We start from the raw sequence: 12161 nt of genomic DNA, 5'->3' as shown, positions 1-12161 counted from the left end.
TCTATCTGTCCAATATCTGAGGGATCACTGGCATGGGTTGGCTTAAGCCTACTGACTGTGTCCAGTGGAATTACAGGGGATGGCTGAATGTCATCCTCAGTGCAAGATTCAACCTCTGCACCCCCCCCCAACTGTGCCTCTGTTTGGCCACCATCATCATTAGAGTCTGCTGATACTCTGACATCAGGTGGTTGGAGTCACACACTTCTACTGTCAGGATCACATGTGATACTAATTAACAAACACAGGAAAAAAAATACCTGCACTACTATAGTCCTATATATGCTAAAACTAACAGTGGTGCCACTATTACAGACAGTACAGCAATACACACAACAGTCCTGACACCCACGTTGCAAACTAATTATTTCTTTGAATTGCTCATTAATACTGGCATAAAAATGTTTGGCTTACCATGTGTAAATGAGTGTAGGCTGCCTATGCTGGCTGGTTCTAGACGAAGTTAAGCAAAAGATAAGGACACCATCAAAATGAACAGTAACACAATGGGGTTAAAACTTTTTGCCCTTTATATGTCCACTAACAATACTTTTAACAAGAGCTTGGATGACATGTCCACCTCAAATCCTTGACTAATCAACCAGAATGTGTTAACTGTATCGATCTACAATTACCCCCCACCAAACCAACTTAATGTTAAACAGAACTTAAGTATTACTGTCAATATTTTACAATATAAGAAGTATTTAATAGTTGAGATAGGTAAGCCTGCCTGGAAGCTCCTCCTGGGACATTCTTATCCTCCCTGAAACAGCAGCACCACTGTCGATGATATGCTGTTGTGCAGTTTTCAGTGAGCTGTCTGGATCCGACAGTGGACAGGAACTCTTCGTTTGGAGTCAGTGGTGGCTCTGTAGCCCCCCCCCCCCAGCCATCCATTCACAGACCACTACAGCTGCTGTCCTGCTGGCCAAATAAGTCATATCAGTGGCTCTATGGCACACTTGATCATATGCCCTGCTCTGACCACTTACTGCACTGACATCAGCAATGGTCTGCTGCCAAATTTGCATTCTGCCAGACATATCCCCATGTCCCTTCTCAAGCCAAAAAGCACCATGACGCCAAAATGCTTCCACAATTAATTCATTTTCAGGGTCATTGAAGGGGGAATATGGGGATTGGGGTGCCTGGTTGCCATGGTCCTAGGTGACATAAAACACAAAAGCACAATACACATAAGTATCCCATAAGTAAAAGTCCTGCTTTGATGTAACGCATAAAAGGTAGTATTTCAGTATTACCCACTGGAGAAACATAAAACAGTCAACTTATTCAAATATAAAAAAGGAATTGTGTGGTTGTAGCATATTACAATCACGCACAAAGATAGGTTGGATCTAAAACAAGGAGTGTAACAATAGCAACATCTTGTTTGTGCCAAAACAAATATGCAGCTTTGCTCCTCCACCCCCAAAACAGGCAAATAACACATTTTGCTAACAAACCATGAAATGCTAAAAGTGCTATCAAATAATCTGTCCCTGAAATGTGTACAGATTTACCAAAGAACATTCCATTTTAAGCAATTGTCATGTCTACCTGTGCCAGCACTTCCTTAGCGGTGTGTATGGTCCATTCTAGAAGGCTAACACCACTGTGTCACTGACAATATAGGACATTTACATTTCACAGAAATAACAATAGAAGAATGTACACAGAAAAAAATGTTGTAACATTAGCACTTGTGATGAGACCTAATAAGGCTCTGCATCTGAGAAAGTGAATTGCCCTGAGAAACATGCTTATGCCATCACTACACTTCTAAGAAATGCATACTGATAAAAGTAGCATTTGCTAATGTGTGTGTACGCGCGCACGTGCACACACACACATACACACACACACACACACACATATATATGTACATATATATATATATATATATATATACACACACACACACACATACAATGTATATATATATATATATATATATATATATATATATATATATATATATATATATATATATATAGATAGATATAAAATGCATTTTGCTTACTGACATTTCAGCATATGCGGTATATAGCAGAAAAATGCGAGCATACCTTTTCAAGATCAGTAGTCTTCTGTGCAGGTAAATCCCAAAGTAATGTCTTCTGTATTATCCATATAAAAAAGTCTCTTCACCTTCAGGTTCCCTAGCTACACAGTTCCCTTTCTATATTGCAGATTCAGGTTTGTGAACATGGTGAAGATGCAAATGAGGTGTGAATTCATTAGAATTGCTGAATCCCAAATACTTGGAACCATGTAGCATATGTAAAATAGTGCATGCAGTCCCTCAGTGTCTGTTGCTAATGGATGGCAACTGTAAATAATTACTGTTGGGGAGATGGAAAACACAAGAACAATACTGACTCCCCTACCTCCATTGGTTGTGTCAACCAGGTTACACTTACAAAGTATTAGAAGTAATTATATCAAGGTATTAAATGTAAGCAAGCAGCATACATTTCACAGTTTCTGTTCAGTAACATCCAACCTCCCCTTCATTTCCTTACAATTGTATATTACTGTCATTTAATATCCTCACACATTTTAGGGACAATGATACAGAATGTCTTACAGACTGCATGTCTCAGATTATTGTTCAGATAAGACAAGATTGGGCAACAAACAGAGAGATAAGATAGAAACTGCATTTATTCAAGCAGTAGTCATAAATGATTGTGTGATCACTCAGTGCACTACTTCTGAAATTAATGCATGTACAAACAACTGCCATATGTTTTGTTAGTAATGTGGATGATGATGCAGTTGGTTGCATGGATGATAATTTTAGTTCTCTGCTGCAGAGCTATTTGTGTGGCAAAGAGGGATATGATGGTCTTATTGTGTTTTGAAAGTCCATTGCAGTGAGAGTTCAAATCTAGACCTGTGCAAAAAATATTTCATGTGAACCAACATAAATTTTGTAGTGTTTATTTAATAGATTTCTTTTCATTTACTAATTTTCCTGTATTGTGTTTTTTTATGCCACTGTTTGTGCGGTGCACGGCTTAACTCAAACAAGTGAAACAGTGAAACACAATGAATGTCATGTTTAGCTGTGCTTATCTTGTCTGTGTGATGCTTAGCAGTGCACAAACCTGGACTAGTTGCCCACACAGGAAGCAGATAGAACACCTGCAGACAGGAAGTAGACGGTGTAAAGTTTAAAAAGGATACATTGTTGCAGTTTTTGCTTTCCATTGTGCAAAACCGCTAAGCGACATTGAGTGACAGTTGTCAAGCTTCCTCAACACTTGCAGCCATCAGAGGACACAGTCACCAATTTTAAAATGGATCCATTCTGTTAAGTCTGTTGGGCACTGAGCAAACACGCTAAGCAGTTTCGCTCGGCAGTTAACACAGAGAACTGAAGAATATAAAGGGAATTATGCAACTGTTATATAACCATTTCTGTGGCAACAGGTGCAAGTGTAGGGCTGTAATACAGATGGTCCTATGTTCTAATACAGGAAGTACAACATATTTTTACTGTTGTAACAGTCCAGTTTATAGTACTGAACAGGAAAATGTACATGTGTTGTTTCAGTATTCCTACGGCAACATGTGTAAGTGTGGGGCTGCCATACACATGGTCCTGGGTTCTAATACAGGGAATTCCAGACTTTTTATTGTTCAATTTCACATTATATTAAATATCACTTGTAACACTTTATATATAGTTATAAATTGTGGAGCTGATATGAATTATATGTATGAGGGATAAGACATCCTTACTGTGTTTTGACGGTTCAGATTTATGATTGAGGGTATGCTGTCTACTATGTTTCTGTAAATATAATTCTTCAGTGTGGACTTGGATGGCCTTCACACTTAAATAATACCTATACACAAATTAATCTATATATGAGGACCTTGTTAGGTCACACACACACACATGGTGAACACCTCAAGCTGTCATCTGTATTTATGAAAGATTTACTGCTGTGGATGAAAATGTTTTGTCTCTTATGCATAGGTTTGAATCTCACACTGTAAAAATCAATTTTGTCAGTGTATAAAGCCAAACCAAAAATGTGTCTGGTCATGAAATTTATACCCCCAGTGCATGTCTGCAAAATTACAGAAGCAGACACCCCTTAAACTAACGTCAAATGTCAGATTAACTTTCCAGTTTCAAAAATTGCTTTCCTCCCTGCTTGGCACTGTTGCTCTGTGCTTAACCTTTCTCAGATGTGGTTGGCATAGTTTCTCAGGTTTGCACACTACCAGTAAATACAATAACAAGAATTGGTGGGAAATCCTCATTTGCCATTGCTCTACCTTTGGGATTAGATATATATGTTGTTAGAGGGAAAGGTGCCCAATTTAGGGTGCAGTGGTGGGGTGTTCAGGAGTAAAGAATTTTTATTGGACTCTTGGTAAGTGCCACAGCCAAAGGCATCTGCATGGGGACTATTCTGCCTCCAAGTACAAGTTTGAGGCTAGGAATAGTCTGGCCAAGGATGTTTGCAGTACGGCAGGCATCCCATGCACTGGAGTACAGTGTAGGCACACAACCTAAAAAGGTGCAAGAGGTGTATGCTGAACTAGTGGTTGGATGAGTTTCAAACTATTGACATCCCACAGTTGTGTAAGTATGCTAATAAAGAGAATTTAGAATACATAGAAAGCTAAATATAGGCAAGACTGGTATGTATAGTACTCTTCTATTCCTTTCTTTTCACAGCTAATCCTGAAATTGAGTTGAATCAGCAGGCTCATGATGATCATTTGTAGAGACTGAGGGAAGCAGGTGGTATGTATGTAGCACTAGAAGTATTATTGTATCTTTAAAAGTTAAAGTTAGTTTTCTTTTTTGTTTTCTATACAGTAGTAGCAGAGTGAGCTTGCATATCTTAACTGTGAAAGCAGGTATGCATGCATAAGTCTGTAGCCCAAACCAGCTTTAGGAGTCAAGTGTAAGACTGTAGTCAGAGGTTGTGGGTATAAATACCACGAGTTAACAACGATACAATACTGCAGTTCTTTAATAATATTGCATAAATTAAACTCTGTACAAGTGGGCAAAAAGACCTGCTGTTAACTGTAATCTGTATAATTGGACCAAGCATATGTGCAGTATATGTGCACATTGCAAGAATTACTTTGAGCAATTCATAATTATAGTTTGTAGTTGTTAGGATGTAAACTTAAATATAATAGTTCAGATAAAATAGTTGTATAATTGTGATAATACATTGTGTGTCACATATAATGGTACTGATTTTATCTTTGTTTTCTCTCACCCCATCCCTTATCTCTCTTTTTTTATTTTCTATTATGTGTTGTCAGTGTCTCCATCTCATCCATCTAACAAATTGCTAAATGCTTCACAGCACAGCAAGTTAGGTCAACCTGCCCCTGCTCCACTGGCTCCAGCATTGATGCCCAGCACATCTAGGATCCAACATGGCAATACTGCCTCTACACTACCTGCACCCTCAGGTAGCAATTCCCCGGCAGCTGATGCTGTGGTACCCTCCAGGAGTACTGATGGAGATGGGGATTTCATCTCCTACTAGGAGATGCTAGGGTTGGTGCGTAGGGTCGTGCACAGCACCATTGGTGTACACCTGTGCCAGATATATAGGGTGCTCTCCCTTGTGGTCCATAGGAGAAGAAGATGTCAAACACTCTAGTGGAGTAAGGGGACAGTGATGACAATCCTGCGGGTGATTCTGTCTCCATCTTTCTCAGGCATGAGCTTGCATTGTCCCCTCTCTCACCCCAGTCATAATGTCCCCCAACCTTATATGTTCCTCACCATCCCTGTGTTTTATCTTGTTTGTCCTGTTTGTTTGGATTTGCTTCCTCACCTACCTAACTTACCCGACCCAGAAATACCAATGTCCCTTAGCCAGCACTCCTCTCTTACTGAAGTTAAAAATCAATAATGGGCACCTGTCCCACAAAACATATCATACCATGCATAGCTCTCCATTTCACACATGTGTCTTCTTGACACTTGATTCAGTCCAATTGGCTATACAACAGGTTTGCATTGTTGTCATCCCCTGTGGAGGTGGCAGTCCAAATTCAGCTAATATTCTGTACGTATCTTCAGTTTACACCGTTAAAGAAATGCATAGTTATGGCTCTCTACTACCTCTCTCTTGCACATTCCTATATTGCTTTCCTTTGTACTTCCTCCTGCTTTCCCCCCATTTCACCACTTTCCTGTCTACCCTATTTTAACACCTATAACCTGGGAAAAAATAGAATCACATGCAACAAACATAATTAGCAAGAAAACCAATGGAGACCTTCACTTTTTGGCCTCTATATTTGTGCAGAGTTTATCATCACACACCATTGCCACGTGATTGTGAACAGCTGTTATGTGGAGCGGTTACCTCCGCGCAATGCCGCTTAAACATGCTGTACTACATCAAAATACAGTAATACACGGTGAAGATAGAGTAAAGTAAAATTTCACTGCATTATCAATACTTATTTAAAATTATTGCATACACCTGAATTTGAACCCTATTTCATCTGGGCTCAAAAAGTAATGTGTCAATGCATTTATACCTGCTACCACTGAGTCAGGTAAGCAGCAAGTGTGTTTTATACACTCAGTACTAACTCCCATAATTGTAGCAGTGAGCCTCGCATTTGCACACTGCTTAACTACACGCAAACAGGGAAAGCAGTTGAAAAGTGTATCCCACGTGTGCAAACACTGTCAGCCATCAAGCAAACCCACTGCTAGCCATTGAGCTATACAGAGTAAATAATAGCATGTAATAATGTTGTTTACTGTCCATTTAGTCTTCATGCCATAAAACTACACGTGGAAACACAAAAGAATGAAGGGCATATCTAAGAATATGTTACATATTTACAATGCAGCCATGGTACCCCCCCTCCCCCATGCACTACAACCCTGGTCTCAGTACTTTTTCATAAATATATCAACTACACTACATTAATAACAAATGTGTGATATACCACATTCATCTTTAGAATGACAATACATATTCAGATTTTCAAATACTTGTAGTAATGTGGACATTTGTTTGCATATAGTTTATAAAGCTGTCTCTTAAAGTATACCTGCAAATTGGAACACAACCACCACATACTTCACATTGCACACTCATCAATCTGGTAACATGCAGAACTTGAAATATCTTGACAGTTGAACATGCCTACACATCCATTTCATACAGGCCTCCCAGCATCTTCTCTCCAACATCCAGTGCTGATGTCATCCACTATACTTGTGCCATTACACTTGCATAAAGTACTGTGTTCTCTGTGTACTTAGGTAGGGTTCTGTTCTCACTGCAGTCGTGCGTGTGTGTGCGTGTGTGTGCGTGTGTGTGCGTGTGTGTGTGTGTGCGTGTGTGTGTGTGTGTGTGTGTGTGTGTGTGTGTTTATGCACTTACTTGACATTAGAGGGAGCATTTTACACCAGCATGTCGGACACTGCTGTTAGCATTTTCTCCTCACCAGCCAGTGCTGATTTCATCAGATACAGCTGATTTGCAGATGTGCAATATTCCCATCAGGGCAGGGTCAGAGACTGGCAGGCACAAGTCACCTCATCCTGTATGATACACATTGCAGTGATAGGGCTTTCAGTCTATCCACATTCTTCATGGCGTGGTTTGTAGGGCTTGTATTTTCTAGAGGAGAAATCATGGATCTTTTTTATATGGACACTAGTAATAACCCAACTGTTTGCAACAGACATATGAGTTCTTAATGCTACATCCATATCTTTTACATTTGTTAGATGACCTGAAAGAGGTCATCGAGGGCATGAGAACACTGTCATCCTGTGAAACTTGACCAGGCCAAGGCATTTGATACAAATCCACTCTGAGATATTCACTCAACACTGTCAGATGTGGCCATAAAAACCTGTTTCACCAAGTGGGTAGACCACTGGATCACATACGTGGCATCTAAATGTGTTCATATGTGTGAAATGATGCATGTCTCTGGCCCAGTGATCTGTTCTGTGCATCAGGGCTGTCTGCTAGGCCCTTTCCTGGCCATTATTTAAGTCACAGACATCAAGAATAACATACACATACTGTGTCCAAACAGCTGTCTGGAGGACTACAGATTGTAGGCAATCATTGACTCCAACTGTGATATTAGTATAATGCAGACAATATCAACATACACCAAAAATTGCTGCCACAGCTGTGACAACACATGAGATGAAATAAACATGGAGGGATATATACATTATGAAAACAAATGCACAAACTATGGATAATGTAGACATCACACCCTATAAGCAGACCATTTGGTATGTGACCTGTGTCCTGGGGTAGATGGTATGGGGGATGGCCTCAGTGGTGAGTACTTCATTGTATGTTACACAAATACTGAGTATATGCAGGACATCCACATCAAAGGCCAGGATACCTACTTAGTTCACATCCTTCATCATGCCAATAACTGAGTATAATGGACCTTTCTTCATGTACCTCCCTACACATCTTCCAGTGATGTGTAAGTGATGTGTAACATCTTTGCCACAGTGAGCTGTCACACATCTTATTGGCCGTATCTAATTATTCTTTTTATTGCATAAACATTACTGTCTGATTGGTGTGGAACACCCATCAAGATACCCATTCTGGTGATGCACACAGTGCACTGGTACCGTGGTAATCATTGTGGCATTCGGCGCAATCCCCCTAATCTAGATTGCCCTACTGTAAACAGGTTTGCTATTCATGTTGTTTTACACGGTTTCCTGGCCAGCAGTAATGTTGCCAGCCATGAAACAATGATTGCTTATGTTTAAATGCGGTGCACGGCATGAATATGTAATCCACTGCTGTGTACCGTGCAAACATGTAAACTCCATGTAGGCTTTGTGCGTAGCATACACAGAGTTTATTGAATCCCACAGTAGGGTATGGATCTGGAAGTATAAATTTCAAATTCACCCTCAACTTTGAGTTTATTGTATTACTTTGTTTAAGCACTTAAACACTTATCCAAGTGAAGTAATATATCTGATTCTGTAGTGTAATAGAAATATAATTAGTACCGTCACACAATGCGCTCGGATGTAATCACATAGGCACCATGTGATGGTACTCGGGGTTAATGAGTTAATAAATATTGTAGTTATTAACAAAGCAATACTTGAATACTGGTGGTAACTTGTCAGTGGAGTCCGAGTCAGCTTTAATTTACTTAGGAGACCTTTATCCATGTAATAAGTAGCATTTTGAAATGTGAGAACAGGATATTGGCAAATATTTGATAAAGAATGGTATGTCAGAAATCATTAGTGGCAGTTTGCTGAACTGAATCTCTTTAAGTGGTGTCCAGGATCCACACTGACATGATTAAGTTGAAGAAATGAGAATGTGGTGTAATCAAGGCCAAAGTTCAGGAGTTGATCAGTGATATTCCAAACTTCTTTCATTTATTTTTTTTTTATTTACAGTTTGTTTAACAGGGTAGAGCATTAATCTGTAAATGACCATTTGCAGTTTAAGCCCATGTGACATGCAAAATAAGACAAAAGAGAAGTTTACACAATTATAGCAATAAGTAAGATGTAATGACAGTAATGTGTGCATCTTTCAACATTTTTTTCCTTCCCTGACATGTCTTTCATTATTGTTAGAAGGTGCCATTCACTTGTGAGTATTCCACTGAATTATGTTGGTTTTCAGGCATTAAGAGCCCTCCACTGTATGCGATCATGTGTTAGCCATCACAGTGTTTAATTATTCTAGTGTTTTAAGTTTGTGATTGCAATTTCATTCTCTACTGGTACAGTAGGACTTCTCCCATCTCTCCATCTTCTGTTTATCTAGGTGAAGCTGGGCACTGCACTGGGTGGCCCATACTTAGCAGTGCACCTTCGCAGAAAGGACTTTATCTGGGGTCACAGAGATGATGTGCCTAGCCTGGCAGAGGCCATAAGTCAGATTCACAGCCTCCTGAAACAGTTGCAGCTACAGACTGTGTTTGTGGCCACTGATGCAGTTGATGAAGGTAATGTTACTTCTTAATTCTTTCTTTTTATCTGAAGTTTTGATGTGTACCTCAAGAAATAATGAACAAGTTTATTGGTGGAACACTTGATATAGGTAATTCTACCACTCAGTTCTCTTCTGTACATAAAAGATCTGTCCGTAGGAGAACCGTCACCTTTACTTTTGACACAGTCTGATATTCTGCTTTTGTTTCTTTGTAGATGAAGTATTATTATGTAATATAATAAGTACTCTTGATGGTGGCATAGTTGATGATGGTATGCATCTGCTCAGTTCCTGCGTCTGGGTAACTGATATGTTGGTGAGAGTCTGTAACATAGCAAATCACCTTTCCATCACATTACATTTACAAAATCACATTTACCTGCTGATGTAAATCACATTTACCTGCACCATAGCCGACGTAACAGAACCTTTAAAGGGTTAATGTCAGATTAATCAGCATATGGCCTTGAACTTGTAAGTATTCAGAAACTACATACTTCAGTTCTTAATGCAGCACCACAACAAATACTACATAGATAAAGGTTTCTTTGTATGTTAGTTTTACATGTTGTTGAAAGACCTGTAACCAAGCCAGTAAAATGAGATATTGCTGGGCTTTGGTCAGAATTTACTTCTGCATCTATTGAACCAATCTTTGAAAGGCTGTCCTGCTATATAACGGGGATACTAGCAGTTTGGTTCAGTAAGTAACTAAGTTAATGGGGATAGGGTGGTGGATCTGACGAAGAGTGTTGAATTAGTTTGCTTTCCCATACTGGTGAGACATGAGAATGCCTATCATAAGATTAAGAGTCATTCCTGCTGGAATGGATTACCTTTTGGGGGTTTAACTGTAGGATGATGCCATCCACTGTCCTGATTGTTTTCAGTTTTGAGCAGTGAAATTGTTCCTAGGGCCTAGAAGAATTTTTGAAACTACAGCCATGTGGGGATCCTGACTGTAAAAGTGAATCCACTGCATGTTATTATTTGCTGCTTTTCTGCTGGCAAAAAGTCTTGGTCATCTCACTGTGTGTGGTTAGTCAGTCATTCTTAGGCTTATTGAACTTTGTAGTGATAAGCACGATATTACTTATTGAATACTTTATGTGAATTTATGTTGGATTAATGTTTCTCAGCAGTAACATTTATTTATTTAATATATGCATGCGTGTGTGCATGCATTTGTTACCTAGGGTAGAGCACTGATCCAAGTGGATCATTTTCAGGCTCAGCCTGGGGTTTACAACCAGATAAAAATACATAAGGTAATATAAGAAGTTGGTTACATACTCATTTACATTAAGAAAACAGTGATGCAATCGAAGATACAAGGGCAGTTGTAGGATTGACCAGTACAACATCTGAAGAAAAGATAATTTAAAAAGTGCTTATTTGGATGTCACCTTTTCCACTAAAGACTTTAACTCCTACTTTTCATTTATTTGGAGGAGGTCCAAGATTCCTCCATTTGCAAGCATTATAAGAAATTTGACAAGAATATTAGCCTCTAAAGCAATGTATTTTGGCTTTTCTTGGTTAGGGGTCACTACAGTGGATCATCAGTATGCAGGTTAATTGGCAGTGGTATTTTTATGGTGTCAAGTTGCCAGCCCGGCACCCAACCTTCACAGAAGGCACACACATACACACATGCACCTACCTGCATGTCTTTAAAACTCACTTGATCGCAGGGGGGGACATGCAGACTCCACACAGAAGGCACTCCAGCCGAGAATCGAACCGGAGAACCTCTTGCTGTGAGGCGACAATGCTAACAGCTGCACTACAGTGGCCAACAAGAAGTTACTAGTCTCTGAAGATCTTAAAATGTTGACTGCTATTAATGCTTTTGCTCCTGTTTCTCCAGCATTTTATTCTCTAAGAAGAAATGTGTAGAAGCATTGGGTCTATATTAGATCAGTGAACGCTTAAACAAGCGAACGCTGATTGATCGACCTTATTTAAGCAAATGTCCAAAATATCGAAGCAACAGAAACCCGGATTTTTTCCTAGGGAAAGAATTTGGTTGTCCGTTTCGGTTGCTTCGGTATTTTCAGTGCTGTGGTAGAAAGTTACAGGTCGGATTCAGGTACGTGTGCGATTGTGTGGATGTGAGTGTTAGGGTGGGTTAGGTGAGTTAGGGTTAGGGCGCGGGTTAGGTATGTGTGTGAT

At 39.5% G+C, this 12161-nt stretch overlaps 1 protein-coding gene across 2 annotated transcripts in view; it reads left to right on the top strand.

Moving 5' to 3' along the window:
* The window catches only part of POFUT2 (protein O-fucosyltransferase 2), a 323653-nt gene that overhangs the window by 185855 nt on the left and 125637 nt on the right, over positions 1–12161 (top strand). For both annotated transcript variants that reach the window (XM_044075990.1, XM_044075987.1), the window contains exon 7: positions 9819–9999. In XM_044075990.1, the coding sequence (XP_043931925.1) occupies positions 9819–9999 (181 nt within the window). The remainder of the gene's footprint in view (positions 1–9818; positions 10000–12161) is intronic.

Source organism: Protopterus annectens, chromosome 6.part1, assembly GCF_019279795.1.
Source record: "Protopterus annectens isolate FY-2018-M chromosome 6.part1, PAN1.0, whole genome shotgun sequence".
In the NCBI taxonomy this organism is placed as follows: domain Eukaryota; kingdom Metazoa; phylum Chordata; order Ceratodontiformes; family Protopteridae; genus Protopterus; species Protopterus annectens.
The sequence above is the reverse complement of the archived record's forward strand: the minus strand, read 5'-3'. Positions and strand labels throughout refer to the sequence as shown.